The 26211-nt window shown below is 37.6% G+C and overlaps 1 protein-coding gene across 4 annotated transcripts in view; it reads right to left on the minus strand.

The window, feature by feature from the left end:
* CHD1 (chromodomain helicase DNA binding protein 1) overlaps window positions 1-12730 on the minus strand; it is a 73844-nt gene extending 61114 nt beyond the window's left edge. For 2 of the 4 annotated variants that reach the window (XM_032476421.1, XM_032476419.1), the window contains exons 1-2: window positions 12234-12730; window positions 9991-10188 (exon numbers count right to left, since the gene is read on the minus strand). In XM_032476421.1, the coding sequence (XP_032332312.1) occupies window positions 9991-10043 (53 nt within the window). In that variant the 5' untranslated portion in view covers window positions 10044-10188; window positions 12234-12730. Of the gene's footprint in view, window positions 1-9990; window positions 10189-12040; window positions 12158-12233 lie in introns of those variants that run through there. The other 2 variants (XM_032476420.1, XM_032476422.1) reach the window with 2 other exon arrangements.
* Between the last annotated feature and the right edge of the window lie 13481 nt (window positions 12731-26211).

Below are 26211 nucleotides of genomic sequence, written 5' to 3' on the forward strand. Positions count from 1 at the left end.
ATAATATTACAATTATGTTTATACATGTATCTCTCTTCTAACCACATCCTGGAATTCATTAAATTGGGGCCTTTATTTTATTTTTATAGACCATTATCACTTCAACAGGCCTAGAGAAACAATATAGAAATTCGTAGGTATTGAATACTTACAATTTAAAAAATTAGTGGCCACAGGCAATGGCTTTTGAACTTTTTGAACCTTGAGTTATATAAATACATTTCATATCATGATGCAATACACCTATACACAGGTAAACATAACAAAAACCTGATGAAATACTCTAAAATGGAACACTATTTTCTATTCCAATTTATATTTATTCTCTTTCATTAAAAAAAAATCCATTATGACTCTAAGGTATTGATCTCACTAAAATATATTAGCCTAGAGCAAATTACTTAGAAAATGAGAAGGGTTCAGCTAGATCATGACTAAGATCAGCCCACCTTTAAATTCTATAAAATTACATTGTATTAAAATTTGTTATCTGCCTTATCATTTACTACAAGCCATAAAATAACTATCAAAGGTTTGAGAAAATCTGTATGGTTTCGAAAACCAGTTAGTGTCATTATTAGGTACTGAATAGCAAACAAAACAGCTCTTTTAGCATTCTAAATTATCAAAGACAAAATTTCACTTATAAACTCTCCTTAAAGTACAGTATTATTCTATCATCTTAAAGTCTCTAACTGAATAAACAAGAATATAACTGCTAGAAACAGATGCTAGGAAAGGTAACATTTACCATGACTAATTTCAAAGATAGCTGAATCTTTAGTCATGTTGAATCTGAAAGAAAGACAGTAAACTGAAAAGTTCCTCTAGTAAGCATTCAGGGAATCAGATGAGAAATAAGGACTATGTCCATATGGAAAGTCACTAAGTAAGTTTTATAAAATACGTAAGAAATCTGTTATTGAGTGGGAAGGGATAAATTGGGAGTTCGAGATTTGCAGATACTAACCAATATATGTAAAATAGATAAACAACAAGTTTATACTGTATAACACAGGGAACTATCTTCAATATCTTGTAGTAACTTATGGTGAAAAAGAATATAAAAACAAATATATGTTTATTCATGTATGACTGAAGCATTATGCTGTACATCAGAAATTGACACATTGTGAACTAACTATACTTCAATAAAAAATATATATAAAGAAATTTATTACAGTATTAATGATATGATTAAAACCTCTAATTCTATCATTTATAATAAGCAGGCAAACTTAATAACATTTATTTTTCCCCATTAGTACTACCTACCATGTAGAAGTCTAACACGTGTACAAATTATATGTTTCAAAACAATCTTCAAAATAACTGAGGGAAGGAGTAGTAAGTAGGATTTACAGAATAAACCAGATTGGCCATGAGATGAAATATACTGACGCTAGATGATGTATATATGAGGGTTCACTGTACTACTACTTCTGCGTATGCTTGAAATTATCCATGATTTTTAAATTAGCACAAACAATAAAATAAACATCTACATTTAAGAGTTCAATTTTAAAAAATTAATATTTGATTTGCCTTTTAAAAAAAGGTTTTAAAAATATTTATATGTTTTTTAATTACTTCAATGAATACTGTCACAAGAAAACAAAGTTCCCAGCACTATATGCTTTACTTTCTAACAAACTTATTTGTAATTTGGTATTTCATCACTCTGCATATAGCCATGGAGTGTGCTACACATAAGAACAACCTCCAATACTTTGAGTCATTTAGTTAAAAAAAGTGAAATGATCAATGTAAGAACAGTATAACTGAGATGAGCTACTGCACACTAGATCAATCCTTTGGTACAAAAATACATGCTAAAACTGGAATATGTAAGATTATTTACATTTTCAGGACTCATGTACAGCTAATTACAATTCTTATAAAATTTCAAGTCCAATTTCTTTTTATTAATTTTGTAATTCAGAACTGGGAATACTGCAGTAGTTGTATCAGATGGCAATAATCATATTATAATCTACTTCAAGCATAAAAACAAGAATAGCCTTCTTGGAGGAAATTTAGGCCAATTCTGCTCTTCTCCAATGATCTCAATCCTTTACATAAAAACTCTTTAGCATAGTATTTATTGCCTTCTAACATCATTTTTCCTGGGTGTAAAAATTACTCTTTGCTTTTTCCTAAGCCTGTCAAAACACCTCACCACCATAAAAGCCACATTACCAGGACTTTTAACATGCATAAAATTTAAGTCTACCAGGGTTTTAAACGCTCTCTCAAAAACAAACCAAAAAACCCCACAAAACTTTATTCTGATATTGGGCTTGATGTAGAGATTAACCATTTGTCTTATGATCAAACTTCTGTCTCCTACTTTTGAACTGCTTGCTGCAGACTGTTCTCTCTTTGTATTTATGATACCCATCTGATACTACAATATTTAACACTTAGTCTCTTTCTTGATTATATGCTTTAAAGAATCTCAGAGTTTAGCATCTGATGGTATCCACTACTTAGTAGTTGCCCAACCATCTAGGTAAGTATCTGAAGACGACAGAGAACTGTATTTCTGAAAGCAGTTAACAGGAGAGATGTGAACAGTTAATGGGAACAGTTTTCTGTAAGAAGAGTTTCCCACAATTTTTGTGCCTTATACCTCAGCTCTGATAGATATTGTAGACAGTGGATCCCAGAAGCCAGCACTGTTTAATCAGAACTTTTCATGTCTCTGTATGTTAATCTCAATAACTTAGATCTCAATAGATAAAGAAATTTTCAAGTTCAGGTTAGCATTTGTTTAAAGCTGACTTCTAAGCAGTCACCTCATGTCACAGTGACAGATAATATACTCCTAATTATAAAAAGCAATTTTCTCAGACGTTCATATACCAGAACTTGATTCTAGTACAAAAGATTTCTAGAGCCCCTCTTTCAAACCAGTGGTTCTGACCAACCCATTCACATGGGTAATACACACCCCCCACCCAATGGGTATCTCTCAATACATGTAGTGTTTATTCAGCTCCTCTTTCTTTCTCCTTCCTCCACCTGGGACTAAACGATTTAAAAACTTCAGTGCAACACTGAATAAACCTCAGGGTAAAGAACTACAAAGCTAAAGATGTCCAACACATTCTCTGTATTAGGGAACTTGTACTTATTTATTGCACTTCTATATTTATTTATTGTAAAATCCTTCCTCTCCATCATGCTTCTGAAGATATATCATTTGTTTTTCATTTCTTCCCAAATCACATCATTTCTCATCATTGTTAAAAGTTAACTTTAGTTAAAGAGTTAGAGAGCTCCATGAAAACTTCCCATATAGCCCATTACCTCACTCTAGTAATTTGCCCAGTTCCATTTTCTATGCAACCCCATGAGTTTGAATATACTCACTTCCTTGGTTGTGTATTTAAACCTGGCTATTCCATTATCACCTTTAGGTCAAAATAATCTTTCTTCAACTTAATCTATAATTTTAAAACATGGCAAGATACTGAATGACTCCAGGTGAATAGCTTCATATATATGCATGTAAATTTAACATGCCTACACATCTCCTGGGAATCTTGTTAAAGCGAAAATTTTGATTCAGTAGACCTGGGACACAAAGGGGAACTTTTAGGATGAAACTTTTCATTCTGTACAGTACTGGGGTAGAGGATAAATGAATCTATGCATTTATCAAAACCTATAAAACTGTGTACCGAAGTAAATGTAACATAAGCAAGTCTAAAACATCAACTCATGTGGCTGAGGATCCCAGGATGGAATGCAAACTGTGACATTCATCTAACTTTGTTACAAATTAATGACATAACCATTGAAGGGGGATGGAGAGGAGGAAAGTTACCTTGAGTAACTTTGGAAAACAAGGTTTTGACTAGAAACTATAAGGCTAAATACAATAGGAACTGTACACTGTACATAAACACTATAATTGGTAAATTTGTTTCTTCTGGGAGTATGGCCTAAAAATTCCGAAACTGCTTCATTTATACACTGAGGTTGAAGTGCATGCATGGTAGATGGTAGATGGTAGATGGTGGGAGTCAGGTTTGTCTCTATTGGAGAGGAAGGTTAGGATGAATCCTGTAGTTAGGATCTAATTCTGAATAGGATTAGAGTTGGAGACAACAGTACAAACTACTGTTACCTTAACATGTATACAGATGGACAGATATAGAAATTACTAACAACTATAGATATATTTATGTGTGTGTGTGTGCGTACATATATATAGGCATAAACTAGCTCTGTATGTTCTGTGTACTGAGAGGACCTAGAAGCAGCAACACCTGAGTAGCAACTCAGCACCAAAATCTTAGCTTCTCATACTCTTTTCTCCAATAAAGTAACCAGGGATCTTTGGAGAAATAGCTGATTTTAGGGCAAAAGAATGGGAGTGCATTAAAGAATATGGAAGCCAACTTGAAAGAGAGTTCCTAATAGGCAAGGCTAAAACAATCTGAGCAACAAAATTAACCTGTTGGATTATAACCCAAAGTATAAAATACACATAGGTCCAATGCTTATATAAGTGAATGACTGAATTAATGAAGAAGAAATCACTTCTTTGCAGAAGAATTCCATTTAATATTATGTAAATACTCCCTGACAGCAGGAGACAGAACTTAATTTTCACCCACCTCACCACTTACCACATCCCGTGAGAGTGGGCTAGAAATAGTGACTTGCTTCCAAAGAAAACAGTGTGGAAAGGGAAAAACAGTAACTTTGCAGTGGAGAAACACGGTAAATACTCTCTTGGCCAAGAGATAAAGGTTAATATCATCAGTAACGTCAAGTGGATATTATGCTCCCTACATGATGTGATCAATAGAGCACTTCATCTCTGTGATATTCTTCCTAATAATTGGTAACTAATAACTTTAGTTTATCCTAACAAAAAAAGTAGACAAATCTAAATTGGGGACCATTCTACAGGATACCTGGCCAGTACTTCTCAAGACTGTTAAGGAAATTAAGGAAAGACTTAAACTTTCACAGATAAGAAGACACTGGGGACAGCTAACAACTAAATGCAATATGGTACCCTGGATTGAATCCTGGAAAGGAATGAGGGCATTAATGGAAAAACCAATAAAATCCAAGTAAAGCCTGGAGTTTAGACTTTTAAAAGGAGTATAAACTTGGTTTCCCCTTCTGGAGAGTGGGAATCATAGCACTTCACACATCACAGGAGTTTCATAAGGATAAGCTATGATAAATTCATAAATACACCATGCACTATGCACACCATGGCTTAGAGTAAGAGCTCCATATTTATTGGTTGTCATTATTACTGTTTCTAGAGAAATGAAATCTATCCAGCGTCTTGCTGCCATGGCCTATGACAAAGTTCTCCGGGGGTTCCCAGAAAATAAAAAACATGTGTCATAGTAACAACATCAGTAATGATAAAAAAAAGTGGCAAGCTGGTGAATGACTCCAGTCAAACAGCTTCATATAAATGCATATAAATTTAGTATGAATACAAATCACTTGAGAATCTTTGTTAAATGAAGATTCTGATTAAATAGGTCTGGGGTGGGGTCCAAGGTTGGACATTCTGAACAACTCCCAGGTGATGCCAATGTTTCTGGCCCAAGGACCACACCTGGAGCTGTAACTTTTCTATTTCTGTAATATTTTTAAATTATTTAATAAAAAATGCAAAAAAAAAAAGTTTTCTCCATCAATTCTATATGTCTTCACCACAAATACTCATATTTTTAAACATAGAACTGTACCAGCTACAATGCACAAGTCATCAAGATCTTAAATAAGCAATGACCTAAGCAATATAAAAAAGGGGCGACTGCACATTAATGTTTGTCCCCACATTATCTCATGTCTATGTAAATAAAAGTAATGTCTTCAAAAGTCAAGTCACATTTGATTCTCTTATCCTTACCAGTTAAAAATTAGTCTAAGTGTATTACAGTAATCTAGATTAGCCACAAAATCCTAGGAAGTTCTGTGAAAATCTTAATTCAGTGAATTCTGTTTGGATAGAGTAACCTATTACCAAAGCTCCTGCTTAACAGTTTGAGTTCTCAAAGCGTTAAGAAAGGATCTTAGATTCAGTAGCATGTACAAGATATTTCATGAAAGAAAAAATAGGAAAAGATAATGAAAGCATCGAGAAATAGGGTTCAACAAAAAATGAGACGTAAAAGAGTCATACTTTCCTGCAATTAATGACATCACAGGAAATTTAAAAAACCAGTTTCCTTAACTAAATGATCTCTAGCCATTTTGGCTTTGTGATATCACATTTTCCTGTCCTCCTTAAAATGCTCCTAGCAGAAATTTTGGAAATTTATGAATAAACTGACCCTTTTTAAAAAAAACTCTTGAGAAAACTTGAAAGTAAGCTCAGGAAACACCATTTTAACTGGTATTGCCTTTAGAAATAGTTCAGATTTATTTATTAAAAGAAACTGATGTTGATGGAAAGAAATATTTCTGGTGTGTGTATACATGAAAGCAATGTTTCCAAAAATGGTACACCATAGTTGTAAACAGGACATTAACACATATATGGTGAAAAACATGGCCCTGTGTTCAAATAAACTTGGAGTTGGTGTTCCTTAACAGTCCATTTAGACTATCGGGCTTCTTTCTTAAAGCCTTTAAAAAGGCTTTTAGAGACTCTAAATGTCTAAAAATGAGGTTTTCATTTAGAACATTTCCATTGGTCATATTTCCTACTCACTGCCTACCCAAACACTACAGGGTGAGATCCAAAGATTCCTGAAGCATTAAAACAATTAAAATATTTTCAATAAGCCAAAGAAATTTAATTGCAACAGAGGTCCTCTAAGTAAATATAAATATGTTAAATCAAGCATTGTTAATGCTATAAAAAACTATAATGAATCAAGAAAAATAATTCTTTTTAGAATCAGGTCAACAAAGTTCAACTGCCAGCTCTAGATCAATTCTAAATTGTTAAGACCATTATAGCACATCAACAATTTCCCTCACCCTGTAAGACTTTTTCAAGAGCATAATACACAGACTAAAGTGATTAAATTTTCAAATTTACATTATTGAAAACTTAATCTACAGCAAGCAAAATTCTTCTGAGTATTAAGCATTTATCATTCATCCAAAAATTAGCAAAATGTAACCATGTATTTCTGGTCTTTACCCATAAATCTATTCCTGGACAAATGATCATTCAAGAGAACTTTAAAATGAAAAATATCTAATCAGGATCTGAAAAACTTCATTACAAATAACAACAGAAATCACACAGCTGGGAACTGATGCTTTGAAATCTTCTGATAGTATCTTTAGAAAGCTTAACTTCAGTTATATAATAAACTTTGTGCTGAGCTGAAACTTATGTACAGGTGCATCCTGACCCACATTTCTTAGTAAATACGTTTCAAAATTGTCAGTTAGAGCATAGCCAGAGACATTTTCCTATGTATTCTGCTCCCTTTCAGTCCATGGTTATAGAAATGTTTTCACATTAAAAAAAAAATTTTTTTTAAAGTAGACAGCTAATTATATCAACTAAAAATGCCAAATGACTTCTTAATTCTTTTTCATTTCACAAATTTCCAGAAAAAAGAAAAGAAAATCTGAAGCAAAAACACATCTAAAAATTCTATCAATAACAATCAAATTATACCTTAAAAATTCCAATTTATATCTGATTTACAAATATCAATTTTAAAAGAGCATATTTTCCCCTCATTACTCTATATTAATATACACAGTTATAGTAACTTTTTGTTTTTTGCAAGAAAATCCCTGTATCTATAAAGTTGACCTCCTCACTCTTCCTTCTCTATACTGCCTTGTTGATGAAAGCTTTTGGTAGGTGTACGCTAAGGGTTAGTAATAACATTGGAAGAAAGGAAAAGAATAGCTTAACAGCAGTAAGGAAGAAAATGAAAGGAAAATAGAAGCAGGCCTCCTTCCTTCTGATAAACACCAAGGCAACTGCAAGAACTAGATAACTCGACAGTCACACTGCTCAAAAGTACATAAAACCTATATAGCAGAAACAATGACTCAGAATAATCAGAGAATATACTTTGCAATTATTTAAAATGAATATGACTTGTAAAAGATTCCTTTAGTAAATCTGTTTTCACAGGATTAACTTTTTTCATCTATACTATCAAATTTGACTAACTACTCCCCTTCACTGTAGATGTGGCAACAACATAAAAGATTACTGGAACAGGTAAGGGGTCAGAATATAACAGCACGTGATCTCACTACATACTCAATTAGAGGATTTACTCTCAAGAGTCTTATTTCACATTTTGTGGGTAGTTTGGTTCCTGTTATTTCCTCTAAATATTTCTACCTATGAACCATTTCATTGCTCATTAATGAATAAGAGAATGTGGACAATACGACTCTTCTATCTATGTACTTACTATAGTCAATATTTACCTGTAGAGATTTAACTCAAAGCTGAGATTCAAGTCTTCTAATTTAGCTCCTCAACTCTGATGCTTACAGTCAAACTCTGTTGTCTGAAATCCTAATACACTTCATAAATTAAATGCTAAGACAAAACTTCAAAATCACTTAATTCAACTCTCCTTCCTTTACAGTTGAGAAATCATTCTGAGAACTAGTTATGGCAGAGACAGAGTCAACTTAGGCTTTGTAATTCCTAGAGTTACCAATACTTGTTCAGCTAAATCAATCTGCTTTTCATACTGTTCCTTTTTTCCTATGATGTTCTTGTTATTCAAAGAAACTGTGAAACTGATAAAGTATACCAAGCACAACCAGAAAATTCCAAGTCTCAGGTCAAATACAGATACCCATGTTTCATTTTCTATCCAACATTTTTAAGTCCTCCTAACTGGCAAAACTTTCCTGTTCTTTTTTCTTAACATTTCTCCATCACTGTATTAATGTTTCAGTTACAAAGTATTATATGTGACATAAAACATGATGCTAATTATAATACAGGCTGTTCATTTTATCAGAAACTATTTTAATCCTTTACATGTAGCATCTCACTTAATCCTCAACTTTAAATAAGGTAAGTAATATTGCAACCTCCACTTTGTAAGTACCAAAATCAAGGCTTTAGAGGTTAAAAAATTTGCTCTAATTCAGCCAATAAGGAGTAAAACTAGGATAAGTAATCAGGCAGTCTGACTCCAATGTACATATTCCTGATCTCTACATTTGTTAACCACATACAACTACATGCACTGTATTATTAATATGCCCAGTAACTTAAAATTTAGGGGCTAGAGAAGAATTTAAAGTCTTTGTATTTGAAGAGGATTCTTACACGTTAACATGGTTTATTCCCATAAACCATATCTTCTTTGCAAGTAACAATTCTTAATTCATTCATATATAATTAAAACTCAAATTTGAAAAGAAAGTAAGGGGAAAAAAGGATTGCAGCAGTATTTTAACAGCAGTGTCAGATCAGCAGTGTCCAAAAGAACTTTTTGCAGTAAAAGAAATGTTTTCTGTGCAATCCGTCACAGTAGTCACTAGCCACATGTGACTATTCAGCACTTCAAATATGTCTAATATGACTGACTTTTGAATATTTTGTAATTTTACTTAATTTAAATTAAAATAGCCACATGTGGCTAGTCACCACTACATTAGACAGCACAGGTGTAAGAAGATAAAATGCCAGGAAAAAAATGAGTAAAGAAATTCTTATTGCCTTTATTTGGAGAGTGTACTAACATCAAATTAATTTAAACGTCTTTTTTTTTAACTTTCTCTAGCTTCAATTATTAACCCAAACGATACAAACGTTCAAAAAGATTTAACTAAACCAGATATTCCACATTTAAATTTTTGTGTATCTCAACGGGAAAAAATAATTAAAAACCTGTATTTTCAAAAAGCTTCATGTATTAGAAACTTTTTACTCTTTGGATAGCTAAGAGGGAATCTGAATCTCAAAACTCTGCCACCTGTTAGAAAAACTATGAAGACTCACACCAGTTTTCAATTCTTTTCATAATAAATACTTGATAATAAAGTGCTTACCTTGATTCTCCACTACTGTTTCTAACACTTTCTTCATCACTATGTCCATTCATTGTAAATATCGAGGTTTTAAAACAAAAAATAAATCTTCCCAGTTTAAAAGATGAATATAAATACTGACTCCTCTTTGAATATCAAAAATTCACAGATGAATTTTCTTCAACATTCACAGGTTTCCTGGAACCCTTTCTGACTCACCTAAAGAAAAGATATTAAGAAAGTAAGAAAATTTCCTGTAGAGATAAAGGTAAGTCCATTTAGAACTTATACAAATTTACCTAGGCCAATTAACTTAGAGGTGCTAAGGAAGGGGTAGAGGGCTTTTTATCACAATACGTAGGCTTCCACCAACTTACATTCTTAACTACTTAATAGAATTTAGCATACCACTTTATTTTTAACAGAAAAAATTAAAATATTTGTAGAGTGATAAAACTTTTAGACTAATAGCAACTGTGTGTGTATATATATATCACACATTATAGGCACAAATAACTAAGGCCAATTGGTAGTATAAAACACATACATACATCCCGAGAAGAGAACATGGAGACTTACTAGATATTTGGTCAACAAATGAAGGGGGGGAAAGGTTACCTTTAACAAGCACTAACTCCTATTACCAAAAACTTCATATACTAGAGTGAGGTAAAGTTTTGAAAACGCTCACACGAGAACAGGAGAATAAAAGGATAGCATATAATCTTAGCCAAAAAAAAAAAAAAAAGTACAGGTCAAAATAAATGTGTTCTTTCACAGGTAAACCGGTGGCGGGGTTTTAAGAATTAAACAATATATATACAGTTTGCATTTGCAGAGATTCCATTGGGGGAAAAAACGCTAATAGACTATACACTATGATTTTTAAGTAAGGGATTTGGGGCAAAAATCATGGACCAATACACATTTCCACCTTTCAAGATTTGAGCACAACACTGGAGAGTCACCTACAAGCCATCCACGAATAAACAAAGGCGATCTCTGGCAGGGGAGGGAGAGGAAGAAGCGGGGGAAGGAGACGTCAGATCCTTCCCCAGCCAGAAAGTACCGACACAGACGACTGAAAGCAGAGCTGCCCTCCGACCTCAGCAAAGAATTCACTCCTACGATTATTTCCATTCCACAAAAAAAGAGAGGGGAAACAGGCTGCTGCCAATTCAATCATAGCAAACTCTGCATCTAGAAGGGGATTTTAAATCTCCAGAGACTACAGTTCAGGAGACTTTACAAGAACTGTTATCTAAAAATTATTCCAAGCAATTTATTCCTGATGTTAAATGTTAATCCCAACTAGTCAAAGAGCCTTACTATTAAGCAATTAGATCTTAAAAAGCTAGGTACTCTAACAAACTGCCTCTTTCCCGAAAAATCTCTCTTTAGAAAGTTTACTCCTCTTTACGTTCCTTTCTTTTCACCTTCCTTTTGCCCCTCAAAATGGCTTTCTCTGTACTTTGTAACTTCCTTTTCCCCCTATCCTTCGTCTCAAAATTAAATCCTCTTTCCCATATTCTTCTTACCACCTAAGTTCTGAAGCTCCAAAAGCTTGCAGTTCTCTCCTGCGGGTTCAAGCGTCTTAACAATGACTCGCCCTAAATCGTTAAGTCTCTTCAATCCGCCTCTTTGCCTCGTCTTTTAACAGTTGCTTTACTCCTTCTAAGTTTTCAAAGCGGTACTCGAAAGGAGGTGGGAAACCTTCCTCCTCCCTCATCCGTCCGTCGCAGCAGAGCTCCAATCAGCCTCCCAAACCCCTCCGGTCCACCTCAGGGCCTCCATCTCAGTCCCGGAGTCTCCCTTCCCGCCTCAAACTTCCCACAGACCTACCCCACGCCCTCCCGGGCCGCCGCCCCCTCCCCCTTCCCGCCGCTCCCCACGTGCTGAGAGCCCGGGTCGCAGCAGGACTCGTGCACCGGCCAAGCGCGCCGCTCGCGCCTCGCAGCTCTCCCCTCGCGGCCCGGCCAGACCCCCGCCGAGGAGGCCTGGGCTCCACCACCAGCTAGCTGCACGCCCGTTCGACGAGAGGATGCGCTCCGCCGCGCCGGCCAGTGCTCACCACTCACACGCCCCCTGCGCTCCAAGCCCGGCGGCCGCCGCCGCCGCCGCCGGCCCTCGCAGAGCCGCCCGGGCCTGTGCCGGGAGTCCGGTCGCTGGGCCGCCTCCCGGCCACCGCGCCGCCCCCGCCCTCCGCCTGGCTGGCTCCCGCCCTCCCCGTCACATCCTGACCCGCCAGCCGCCCCCTTTCTTACCGGCGGGCGTGCAGGCTTCGCGGGGCGGAGGGAGCCGACTCGACCGGCGGCCTCCTCCGCGCCCGGGCCCGCGGTCTCCGCGCCGAGTGAGTCCTCGGGCTCCGGGCGTCTTGGGGTAAGCGGGAGTCCGTGAGGGGGAAGGGGAAGGACGCGGAGGGGAAGGGGAAGCCCCGGCCCGTGCCTCCAACGCGCGATCCCCTGAGGAGCGGATCCAACAATCAATTCATTATTGAAGCACCAACGGCAGGCACAGGAAAAGCAAGAAATAACGAGTCGTCGTCGCCGCCGCGGCCACGCGCGCGCTCCCGCCGCTTATCGGCTCCCGGCAGCCGCCATGACGCCAAGAGAGCAAGCTCAACCGTCTCCGTCGTAGCCGCCACCGCCGCCACCGAGGTCGCCGTCGCCTCCGCCTCCCGCGCGACGTCAGCTTCTCTGCTCACTCCCCTTCCCCACTAGGCGCTAGGCTAGTGAGCGGGCGCGCGCACGCCGAACTCCACCAGCTGGCGCGCGGACGTTGGACGGGCTACGTTTTGGAGTCGTGGGGCGTAGGAAAAAAGCAATTGGTGCTGTGGCGGGGCGGCGTGCGTGTGCGCGCACGCGCCCTGATGGGAACGCGCACGCCGGCCGCGCAGAGGCTGCTGGACTGTGGCTACGGCCGTGTGCCGCCTATCCTTGCCCGGGCTCTGTGTCTTAGCGGCCCGGCGTTGAACCCCGAGAAGTGGAACCTGCAGGCTCGCTCCGTGCGGGTATGGACGCTACTGTCACTTGGAACGGTTGCGCAAGGACGTCGCGACCGAGAGTTTGAGAAGGAACTAGGGAAACAGGGGTGGGGAGATGTTGAAGACTGACGGGGCTCGGGGAGCCGCGGAAGGGCCGTGCTGGATTAGCCGAGGGGGCGGGGCTGTGCTCTGGGTCGGGTCGCCCAGGCCTCTACCCGCAGCTCCTCCGGGCCCCCGGCCAGGTCTGAGCGCCAGTCTGGAGGGGCGGGGAGGGGGTTGCTGCGTCACACCGGGCAGCCTGGGAACCCAACTGTTGGGCAATTGTGGTCACCTCTCGCCGCCTCCTACGCTGAGGCGACCTGAGACAAAGGCTCCCTCGAGGACCTGAAGTCCTGTACGAGCCGGGGACCTGAAGAGGCGGAGAAAAAGCAGAGACAGCGTCTTTGACACCCTGTGACACTTCTTAATTCATTTGTGGGTAGCTCCTGCCCTGTTCAGGAAAAAACTTTCACCCTTTCTAGGTCCCTCCCTGGAGGGCAGGGTGGAGGGTGCGGTACCAAATCGCAACAAAAATGCAACACGAGGGAAGTTAGTAACTGTCTCAGTTTAAGGTGCTGCAATTTAGTTGACGGTTTCTTTCATAACTATAACTGCGGGCCTCAGTTACAACCCTTTAGATCTGTCGAAGGAAACACTATCTTTTCAAGCACGATGGTGTCCCGCTTCACTCTTTTTGAAACTATTTAAAATCTAAATCCATTTACGGTTCGTTGTTTTTCTCGTCCACAGATCAGTCTTGAGTCACTCTAGATTAATGGTCATTTTTGAAACTTTCTAATCCCATTTTTTCAGTTTCCAAGCCAAATGAGTTTAAATGCAGTAGCTGCATTCCCAAAATAATTATTTTCACCTGTGGGAAACATTCAAGTTTTAGTCTAGTAGCTGTTTGAACAATTTGGTTCAAAGCCTTCAAAAAGATCTCCAAACATATTACCAAATATGTACTCACATATAAGAAGGGTATACCCACCCTTGGGGAATAGAGGACAGCAAACAGGTACACATGGTCTTAAAAAGTGTATGTCTGTGATCAATGAATAGTGAAAGACCACCGTAGTTTGCAAAACGATCTGTGCACAGCCTCTTTGTTTCCCTCTCCTTTTCTCTAGTTATTAATAGCTATGAAATTGAGGTGTGGGGTATAATAAGACCTTACAAATCTCCATCTCTGAAGACCCTAGAGATAGGAACTAAGTGCTAATTTTTAATACTGTGTAAAGTCTTCCATTTTAACTATCCTACGTTTTATGATTGTCTTACAGAAAGGATTACTGTATGGACTTGATCTGTTTTGTATGTTTTCTGAAAGCATGTGTCAAATCTTTTTAAACTATTGAGTTGCCATTTGGGTGTGATACATACAGTACATATACTCTCTAGACACTTTTTTTGCAGAAAAAAAATCTTGCCAAATTTGTAACAAAATACTGAACTGGAGATTTATATTTTTAGTAAAATCATAATATACTTCATGACTCCACAGATTTTTAAAATGACTGTTGAAACTGGAGAAATACAAGGTAAGTGGAAAATTGGAACAATCTTGCCAGTTCAGTTTTTTAAAGTCATTTGATAAATAAGACAAAAGTATTTTTTGACCATATTTCATCTGCACAATTAAATTCTCAGTTTCACTTTGTTTGAATAAACTATGTATGTATACTTTTTGGTACTAAAAACAATATACAAACAGTAGATAATCTCAACATACGACTAGCAAAAATTACTGCTAAAAATTAACATCAACCAGAAGGTCTTTATCACTATCTAATTTTCCATTTGGGAAATTTCTTATTCTTTGAAAAGAATATTACTTTTAGAAGATCTAGGACAACACTTTGTGGGTCCTTCATTCTGATGTGCTCTGCTGGAACTAGTTACTGGTGGGTATCCTTAGGTGGAGATAATTGAGAACCACTTAACCCAGAATTGTGAGATGTGCATCATAAAGACAAAGACAATTCTTGCTTTTCTGTTAATGTTTTGGGTGCTAAGATAGGATTTTAAATTCTGTAATTATGTTCTTGTTGATTAGAGAATTTGCATACAAAAAGTTGCTAAACCAATCAGAACAATATTAAAATACTCGACTCTCAATCCATGACATCATTCCCCAGGTTTTTGCCAGAAAGAGCTCTCCAAATATGATACTTAAATTTATCATGTCCTCTATAAACAGAACTCATGAAATCCCAAGAACCTTACAGTGAAAATTTACTTTACATTTTCTATTTTCTTAATCATAAAAATCAGAGGAGCTGTGGTTCCAGTGTTGGACTGGGGCAGGGGTCTGTCACCTAGGAAATTTTGTTCTAACTACACATGCCTGTCACTCCCTTTCTGACATGCACAATTTCTAGGTTCTAAGTAGTGTTTGGAAAAACTTATTTTAGATTGTTCTGTTATCCACCAGTGACTCATCCACCTTGTTTTTGGCCACTGTATTTGGAGATTTTTACTTACATATTCTTAAACCACGATTTAAATTTGAAATGTGAAGTTCTTAAAGATGATACTAAGATGCATCTATGTATAAGATCTAGTATGCATTGAGGTGGATACAAAGATTCTACTTAAAAATTAAGAGTGTAGGTAAGGAGAAAAAAGTTAAGTAGCTAACCTCACAAAATCAGATTTGTACCTTGATGCTATATCATTCTCTCCTAAATCCTTTATTTACTGTCCATTTTACCTCATGTATGTTATTTTCAGCCTTTCTTCTCAATCCTCACTACTTTGTTTACTTAGTCATTATTTTCTCTACATCTTTCCTTCCAGCTCACCCTGTAGGCTTCCTTCAGACTTGAAGTGTAATGAAATCACTCCCTTGCTTTAAATACATATATTTAAGTACACCACATATTTACATACATAATAGTTTAATTACTTAGTCTGTTCACAGTCAGATTCAAGCTTTGCCTCCCATCTTTCCTAGCAGACATTTGACACTAGCCACACATTTCTTCTAGTCATTGGAAAGGTATCTATCTCATTGTAAATGGATATAGTCCATCTATCTTATGAATCATTTTTTTGTAGGTTTAAGTAAATTATCAAGAGTTGTTGAGTACCCTGACACAATTGTACCAACACCCTGTGAGATATGGCAGGCAGCTCTCTCATCTCCCTTTTAGGTCATCAAATTGTGTATTCTCTAAGTGCAGCATGTCATTGTACTGTAATAAAGCATTTGTTTCCATACTGCTTTGTGAGCTTGAGCACAGACTCTGTGTTCCCAGTGCGTTATATTGATATTCATTCAGTAATTGCATTCCAGACATTCTGATGGTGTCAGAGAGAGTAGGTTATAATAGAGCAAAAATAGACACTTTGAAGAGTTAAAGTCAAGAGCACGCTTTGAGATCATAACTGAGAAAGATGGATTAAAGAAGCATATAGTGCCCTGAGAATTCATAATGCAGAACCTTAGTCAGAAAAGCCTCCCTAAAGGAAGTGACATGATCTGAGAACTGAGGTTTTAGTGTGGATTAGATAAATAAAGGGGAAGTGAAGAGTTTCTTAACAGGTGAAAGGAAACATGGCAAAAATTCTGGGGCCAGAGAGGTGATGTCAACTTACATCCCAGTTTGCTAAGGATAGGCCTTTTTTACTTTTAGAAGTGTCCTGGTTTGGATGGTAAATTACACTGTCACTCTATTAGGGACTACAAGAAGTACAGCCCTGCTGGAGCAGACAACTGAGGAAGATGAAGCTACATGGGGGCCAGGCCATTCAGGGCCCAAAGGCCAGGTAAAGAAGTAGGTTCCTTTCTTGTAACAAAGAGAAACTTTTGAAGGATTTTAAACTGGGTGGTAGTAGTGGGGTTTACAAATTGAAAATTTTACTCTGGCTGTAAATTCCAAAAAGATTAGAGACAGACCAGAGTAGACATAATATTCTTGAATCAGTAGGCTAAAATATTAGAAATAACTTAATGGACCAGGAGTGTGTTATAGAAGGAGAGAGTAGATTTGGAAGGAAATGTCCATAAAATTTGTTGATGCAGTTTGATTCAGGGTTAGGAGGAGGAGTGGAACTGTATAATGGAATGGAACTGAATGATGATGACCCACTTGAACAGTAATATGTTTGGAGATGGGTAGAAATGGAGGTCTTAAATTTAATTTAGAACTTACTGAGTTTTTAATGCCTTTGAATCATCCAAGAGGCTTTTGGATAGAAGTCTGGATCTGAGAAGGGAGATCTAGCCAAAAAAACAAAAACAAAAAAAACCCCAACCCCCCCCCCCCAAACTATTAAATGTGTAGGGAGAAATTAAAGGCTTTAGTATACATGAAATAGGCTTGGAAGACAGCCTAGGAGTTGCAATGCAGAGCTTCAATTAATCTTTGGCTAGGTAGAGGAAGATGAGCTGGATAAGGAGTTGCAGATGTCAGAAGGATATTGTGCAATGGAGGACAAAGACATAAGTGCTTCAAGGAAGGAGTGGTGAATAGTGCCCAGTGCTGTTGAGAAGTCACATGAAATAAGGCCTAAATAATATTCACTGGGTTTAGTAACATGATGGTCATCGGTTACCTTACCACAAACATTTTGTAATAATAGGGCTGGAAGCCGGATTGGAATGGAATGTGATAAATGAAGAAGTGGAATCAGCAAGTCTAAATTTCTACTTCTGATGACTTGACTTTGACTTGGGAGAGAATATCAACTTTTTTCTTGCAGGTTTTTGCAGATTTTTATTTAAGTGAAAGACTTGAAGTGTTTCAAAGACAATGGGAAATGCCCTTTTGAGAGAGAGATTGAATATATTAAAGAAGAGTTAGTTACAAAAAATTAGCTGGATTACCACATAATAATCTTTCAAAAAGGAAATGTATGAATATTTTAAAAGTCTGATTTGGGGAAAAGAATCTGCTGGGTTTTTTTTTTTTTAATCAAGAACTGAACATTAGATATCCATGTTTACATATAGTTATGGGCTATAGGTGGTCACTTGGTGTGATTTGAGTTTCTGTGAGCCTTCTACTCCCCAAATACATGCCTCATGCTCTATTAATATTTGAAAATTCATTGATAGAAATCTATTTTAAAGCTTATATTCATGGGGAAAGAATCTGTTAAGAAGGTAGGTCTCAACTTTGCCAACATTTAGAATTCTCCGAGGACCTTCGCAATAAAAATGCTCAAGCCCTACCTCAAGGGATTCTATTTCATTATTCTGAGGAGGGGCCTGGACGTATGCATTCTTTAAAAGATCTTTAAAAGATGATTCTAATGTACCATTAATATTTAAAAACTATGGACATCATATTAGCACTGCGTTGACTTTATATTTAGTTTAGATGAAGTGTAGAGAGGACAGGCCTTATTTTGAAAATAGTAGTTATTCATGGAGTAGGGGGAGATTTTGCCCCCAGGGGACATTTGGTGAAATCTGGAAACATTTTTCGTTGTCACAAAGAATGGGAAAGGGGGTTAGTGTTGCTGACATACAGTGGATAAAGGCCGGGAATGCTGCTAAAGATACTGTAGTGCACTACACTCCCCCCATCAAAGAATTATCTGGCCCTAAATGACCATAGTGTCATTGTTGAGGAACCCTGGGTAGTATTTTTTAGTAAAATCTTAGCAGGTGGGGATTGTGATTTAGTAAGAATGCTAAGGAATGAGAATCTGCTTTGCATGAGAACTTAATCCTTGCTTATAACCAGCAACAAAAGAACCTCAAATAAAATAAATTTGCAGGACCAAGAAATATGACTAGCCCAATAGACAAATGGTTATTTTCCTTGGTTTTAGTTGGTTTTTTGTGTGTTTTTCTTTTGTTTTTTCTAGTTATAGTTCTACTGAAATTCATATTGCTGGTGGGGGTGTAAAGTGGTTATAGTCACTTTGGGAAATTCCACTACATCTGAATTTAGGTCTATAATTCAGCAATTTCTCTCCTGAGTGTATATCCAAGAAAATGAGTGCAGGTGTCTACTAAAGGTCTTGTATACAAATGTCCATAGTAGTTTGATTCATTATGGCCTCAAACTAGAACAAAGTGAAGTATTTCATACAATGGAATACTACTCAGCCATAAAAAATAATTGAATAAACTGCTATGCACAATAACTTAGACAGATTTCACAGGCATTGTGTTGAATGAAATGGACACAAAGCAATTCATGTTGTGTAATTCCATTTATATGAAATTCAAGAACAAACAAAACTAATTTATGATGATAGAAGTCAGAGTAGTAGTTACCTCTGGGCATGGATATTGACTTAGAAGGGGCATAAGGGAACCTTATGAAATGATGGAAGTGCTCTATAACATGACCTCAGTGGTTGTTACATGAATGCATACTTATGAAAAAGTTCATCAAGTTGAACATTTAAATTTTGTGAACTTTACATATGCTATACCCCAATTTTGAAAAATTTAAAATTAGGAAAAAAAACCAGGAAACCCAGTTTTGAACTACTTGAAGTCATATCTTAAGTACTTGGTTAAATACAGGGTTGGCTACCTAATATGTTCTCAATAAATATAAACAGCTCTAGTTCATTGTTTAGTGAAAATAAATTTTGAATTTGGAGTCAGACCAAATTTATTTGAGGCTCTTCTGTTCTTGGTTATAAGCAAGGCTTAAGTTCTTATGTAGAGTAGATTCAAGGGACTCCATTCTATTATTCTGAGGAGGGGCCTGGGCATTCGGTAGCACTCTTACTAAACTTACTAGGAACCACAGCTTCATCCAGTTTAGCTATATGACTTTGGGCAAGTCACTTTTATTGGGACTTTTTTGTGACTCAGGAAAAGCAGACAATCAGTGAGTTGAGAGAAGTATAAAAAAAATTCTTTAAAAAATTAGTCTTGATTCATGGTCCCCCACCACTGAGAAATATCCACAGACATTCAGGGTGGACCTCAGCAGCTATCCCTGTACAGGTATTCCCCACTTATCAAACTTTGCTTTTATGAAAAACTTACATTAGTATCTATTTTCGCTAAATGAAAGAAATCCAAAGAGAATTTTTGCTTTTATTTAAAAAAAAAAAAGTTCAGCGAAAATGGCATTCAGCATTTGTTTTACAGTGAGCCGTTATACAAGCAGCACACACCCCAAGCAGTGAAAGTGGCACCTCCAAGCTCCTTCTCCGGAAACTACACTCAGCATCTCAGGATCAAGCTTCATAGCTTTGAACTGTACCTGTGAGCATCTGTCCTTTATCTCCATTTATTTTGTGCAGCTGTTCACAAGATGTGCCCTAAGGTAACTGCTTCTTTGCTCTATATCACTTAGGCTTGTGAAGGGTTTCATAGGAACACTACCCTGGCTTTAGCTAAGATAAACCAGTGAACTCTATCTGGACCAATCAGATTGTCTTGAGAAGTTAAAATTAGGGTTGATAAAGTTTATCAGACAGCTGATATTTTCCTAAGAAACATAAAATTAGGCCAGAGCTACATTGTTGGGGAGCAGCATATGGAGAGTCAAGAGTTGCGCTGCAAAACAAGAATAATTTCAGATGACTTACTATGTTACTCAGTGTTCTAAATGTAACTCTATGAGGTTTGTGCTTACTGTTAATCCTACTTTACAGATAAGGAAATTGAAAAGCTTGACTAAAGTAAATATATGCTGAAGCTAAAATAAAACCTGGGCAGTTTGAGTCTGGAATCTATATTTTCATGAAGCAGTGCTGACATATCAGATAAAGATACAATAGCTGCCTTGGTTCCTGGTAGCTTTCCAGTTCCTGATATCAGTCCATTGAGAAGGTCAGGTCTGCTTCCTATCTTTGAATTAGTTATCATAATTTATCCTTATAATAAAACTTAATGTCTTTGCTTAAGTGGATTAGCCATTTGCCACTGGAAGAGTCCTTCTGTAGTTGGACTATGAATGGGGTTGCAAATAACAAACCTGAGAGAGACTGGCTGAATCAAGGTAGGTAGTAGACAATAAAGACTTTGAACCCTATGATGGGAACCTGTTAGCTTCTGCCATGTAATAGTGAATCTTCTATACTGGCTTTCTCCGACAGCGTCTTAGAACTCAGACTATACAGTCACTGAGGTTGGGCCGGAGAACTTGGTAGCCAAATGTAAAAAATGTCTAGTGCGTTGGTTTCTGTATGTGGAGTTTTGAAAAGTACATTAGAAAAGAGAGGAATTCTAAATAAAGTTGCTAGGTAAAAGCAGATTGGAAGAAATTGTGCCCAATTTAGCAAATTTGACAATTATTGGAAGCCAGTTTGCCTTTGGTGTGAGAATGTATAACCAAATCAAGAAATTACCGAAGGAGCTCATTGAATTGCAACATAATTTTTTTTTGGCCACCTATTTCTAACATTAAGTTTTGACACTGAATACCAGAAAATGAAATTTTAGTAATAGGAATAGAATTCTCAAGTAGGAACAAATGATATTAAGGAACTCCAATTCCTCAGCCCCCTCCAGAACATTTTCTACTGCCCATTGCTTCCCATGCCTCATAAAAGTGTGATGATGCTTCCCATTGTCTGTCAATAGCCACTAGGATTGGAATGCACTGTGTGTCTGGGGGTATTACTGAATGGCAGACTGCAAGCTCCCATGCCCACTTTTTCTCTGCTTTGAAGCTAAAGCAGAGAATAATGGGGATGGACAGAGTCCCAACTGTTGCTAAGAAACAGAATCCAGAAGAATTGACAACTTGAGGAGAAACCAGACCCACTAAACTCTTCAGCATTAGCTAAACACAGAAGGAATCTCCCTACAAGAAAATGATCAGGCAGTCTTCTGCAGAAGAGCAGTTGCATGCCATGAAACCCCAAAGTAGACTCAGATCGCAGACTGTCTCGACCCCTCAAGCGCTTCCTGTTCTCTGGTGCAAAAGACTGTACCAGCCAGAAGTAGGTATCCTTGCCCCAGATGAAGACCTTTTAGTGTCCCTTATCAGGAGTGGCCCTGGAGGACTCTGTAAAAGAGAATCCAAATTGGGAGCAGCCAGACTTTCTAATAACTGACTAGGGAGTGGGTCACTTAACTCATGCCTTATAAGATTTCAAGGGCCCATTACATATCCCACTCTTGCTGGATACAATATATACCTAGTACAAGCTAGTTAAATTTGTATTTAGTCCACAGATTGCAGAATTAATTCAAGTACTTGTATGGTCTTTATCTGCCTATTCTAGGGCTAGGTATGTGGAAAACAATGTTAAGATGAACAAGGGGTTTTCTCACTTGGAATTGACATTTTGGTTTGGGGGAAGGGGAAATAGGTGAATAAGGAAGTAAGCTTACAAATTGGGATGGGTTCTGTAAAGGAAAGGAAGCTAGGGTAATGTCAGAGTAAAGAGACGTACTTATATGGAAAGAGCAGTGGGGTGGTCAGAGAAGGCTTCTTTGAGCTATAACTGGAAGAATGAATTGGAGCCTAGTGTGGCAAGAGTCATGAGAAGAGTAGGGAGGAGAACAAGCGCTAAGGCCCAAAGGTAAGAAAGGATTTGTTATGTGTGAAGAATTGAAGGAGGCAAGGAGAGCAGAAGCAGAGTGAGTGAGAAGCTGAGTTTATAGTAGGTTGAAAAGGCAGTCAAGGAACCTCCTTTGATCTAGAGCCTTGTGGGCTATGGAGAGCATTTGAGGTTTAATTCCAAACACAATAGGATGGCATGGAAAGTTTTTACACTGAAGAATAGCATGATCTGATTTGCTTTCTATAAGATTGTTCTAGCTGCTATGTAGAAAATGGATAGTAGTAGTAGCAAGAGTGTCTCTGCACTTAGAAAGCTTTTCTCAAGTATAATTGCTATTGGGATTAGAGGAGTAGCTTTGGAGATATAGATAAGATGGAAGCAAGATACACTGGGGATGTTAAAGTAACAGCATTTGAGCTGAAGTCTTCACCCACCATACATTAGTATTTGAATACGTTAACTGATAAATAGCAATAAAAGCATGTTGTGTGAAAATGTGGAGACATATCAAAGAGCTAGAAATTTGAAGATAATTGGAAGTGGAGAGGGCTGGGAGAGGAATGTTGTTTTTTATTGTAAATATTCTATTCAATATTATTTTCTTATAAAAGTTGTATATATAAATATGTGTATGTGTAACTTTTGCCGTGAAAAGGTCAGAGAGGTGTAGTAGTAGATGGAAGAAGTCATTGAAGAATTTTTTATTTAAGTAGAAAATCCTTATGTTGGTCAATTGGCATGAATAATAAGTAGAGAATAAAAATTTGCACAATAGACAAATGGAATAACCGAAAAACCAAAATATCGAGAAGAGAAACTTTTGGTTCTAAGAGTTAAAATTGCCCATGATAGGAAAAAATGATACTCTTTCAGTTTTTCACAGAAAAGAAGTCTGAGAAGGTGAGTAACAGATACAGAGAGGTGCAAATATTTGTTGGAATGAAAATGAAGTAAATCCTCTGATGGTTTCTGTGTTGAATGAATTAGGGAGTCGGATAACCATTTGAAAATGGGTAGAGTGAAGGAGTTTGAGACAACAGAAAAAAATAAGATATTTTTACCTCAGATTGTAAACATGAACTTCCTATGGAAGCGTAGTAGGATTGCCAGGTTGACTTGAGTGCTCGTTTTCCATCTGTGGTCATGAAATGAAAGATGTATCAATCAGCTAATTGCATTATTTATTTATAAGTTGCCTGTTTCTCCGCACAAAAAACAAATTGAGTTCAAGGAGGTTTGGGATTTTGTTAAGTGAGTTCAAAAGAGGAAAATGGGAGCCAAGGCTATTGATTATCCTTGAAAAGCAATGAATATAATGATAAACCATGAGATACAAGCTGGGTAAACATGAGAGTAAATACAGATAATTAAAAAGTAGTGTGTGTAGTGGTGGGGGTTTGGGAGTGGTCAATGGACAGTACATCTCTAAGAAATCAGACTTACTGCCAAGCTAAAGTGAGGCAGTGGACTGAATAAGATGTTTTAAAATGATATTTCACAGGAAGTGCAGTTATCAGGGCTTCCCTGCTCCTGGGTTAGTCTAGGTTATGAATTGAGGTTGAGTAGTAGTCTTTGAAGGTGATGAAGTTAAAGAATTAAGGTTTTTTTCTAGTTCTACCTATAAGGAGCTTTCAAGTCTCCACTCCATCCTAACAGATTGAAAAATCAACAACTCTTCTTGGAGCCATAAGAAAGGGCAGGACAGACCTCTGTCCCCAAGATTGGAGAGACAGGAGAATACAAGGAGTCATGGTTTACCTAAACAGACATGAGCAGAAACCACTGCAAAAACCAGTCCAGAGTGAGAAGATCTGAACTATAATTGTGAATTGCTGGCGGTCAGTGCAGGCAGCTCTTAAGGGTTAAAAATTTCAGGGAACTCAGTCATGGGGTGGAGTCTTGGAAAGGAAAAATATGATAGTAAACCAGAAACTAAAGTTAGAAATAAATTAGAGAGTGACTGGAAGTGGACAGTTATAGAGGACCGAACAGTGGTAGAGCTGATAACATTAGCTTCAAAGGAGCTTATATTCTTGGCTGCAAGGAGGTCACTGGCCCCAGGTCCTAACCCTAAGATTCATAATATAGGAGCAAAGAAAGTCTCCACTTGAAAAGGATTTAGTTGAATCATTATGAGTTTAAGACAGCCTAGACTCAGTTAATGCCAAGACTATGTCTTAATATGAAAAGGGCCTGTTATTATTCAACAACTATGTGTTGAACATCTGTGTATCAAGCCATTTGTTTTAGATGTTTGAGATACAGCAATCAACAACAGAGCCCCTGCTTTTTTTGGAAACTTACATCCCTGTGAGGGGAGCCAGAAAATGAACATAGGTTATACCTAGTGGCGGTAAGTGCTCTGAAGAAAAATATATACATAGAGAGAGGGGTAGAGGGTGATGGGGATGGTATTTTTAACAGGATCACAGAGAGCTTCTCGGATAAGGTAATAGACATGTGAGCCAACACCTGCATAAAGTGAAGAAGAGAGACTTGCAGATACTTGGCAGGGGCAGGGGCAGGGACATTCCACCACAAGGAAGAGTGAGGAAAAAGCCATAAGGCCACAGTGTGCTTATGATGTTTGTGGAAAAGCAAAGAATCCATTGTGATTTCAGTAGAGTGCATACTCACATACTAATTTATAAAAATTGTTTATATATACTAATTTTTGTATTAACACAAATTAGAGGAAGTAAGAATACTTGTTTAACTAGAAGCTTCTGTCTTTTCATATTTTAAATTCTCCATCAATTTTAGTTTTTCAACCTGAAATCTGAAGTATTGGGACACTGGGTATAACAGTTATAAGGCATAAATACTTTATTTCAGAGAAAAAATAAAAATCAATTTGATTTTATGGTTTCTTAGTATTATTTGTCACTGTCAATCACCTATTTTTTACTCTGACCAGTTACTATCACTTTAATTAGAGAAATGTAGGTAGAATTTACATGAAACTATCAATTTATATGTATCACTAACAAAACTTCCAGAGGAGGTGATAAGTGAGCCTACATGATTCATTGAAATAATTAGCCAAGACAAATAGACATATTTGAAGGGAAAGAAAAATAAGTGAGAGTGTTTGTTTGGTGTCCTACAAGTCTTTGTAGTTAAATTAGTCTAATTTTAAATAGCAATATATTAATAAATAAAGCTGATTAGACATTTTCAAAATTGTTCAAACCTCCTCCTTAAAAACTGTCTTTATAGGACAAAAAGTACAGTCCAATAGAGCTGCCCTGAGGAAGCAAGTGGCAATAGTAGCCTGCTTGTTTTTCATACTTCCATTTCTGCCTTGCCCTGCCCCCCACCCTCTACCCACTCTCAGCAGAGAAAGCAGAGGGGGTCTTTAAAAGCATAAAACAAATCATATTGCTCTCCTGTTTAACACCCTTTCAGAAAAAGCCAACCTCCCTTCCATGGTCCTCCAAGAGCCTACGTGATCTCACTCCAGTCCCGCTCTCCAAAGTCTTACCCATCATTCTCCCCCTACTCATTATGTTCCAGCCACTTGGCCTCCTTTCTGTCCACATGCCTGCCAAATTCTTCACCACTCATAGGCTTTCGCTCTGGCTGTTTGTAGGCCTGGAATGCTTCTTTCAGCTCTTCTCATGCAGGCTGTTCGTCATCCTTCAGATCTCAGGCCAGATGTCACTTCCTCAGAGAGGCCTTCTAAACACCATTCTCTGAGGAGGGCTTCCTCATTTACTTTTTCTAGTTAGTTACTTAGTTTATTTTCTTCGTAGTAATGACCATGTTTTACAGTTACCTCA

The sequence above is a fragment of the Camelus ferus genome, chromosome 3 (genome assembly GCF_009834535.1).
Source record: "Camelus ferus isolate YT-003-E chromosome 3, BCGSAC_Cfer_1.0, whole genome shotgun sequence".
In the NCBI taxonomy this organism is placed as follows: Eukaryota; Metazoa; Chordata; class Mammalia; order Artiodactyla; family Camelidae; genus Camelus; species Camelus ferus.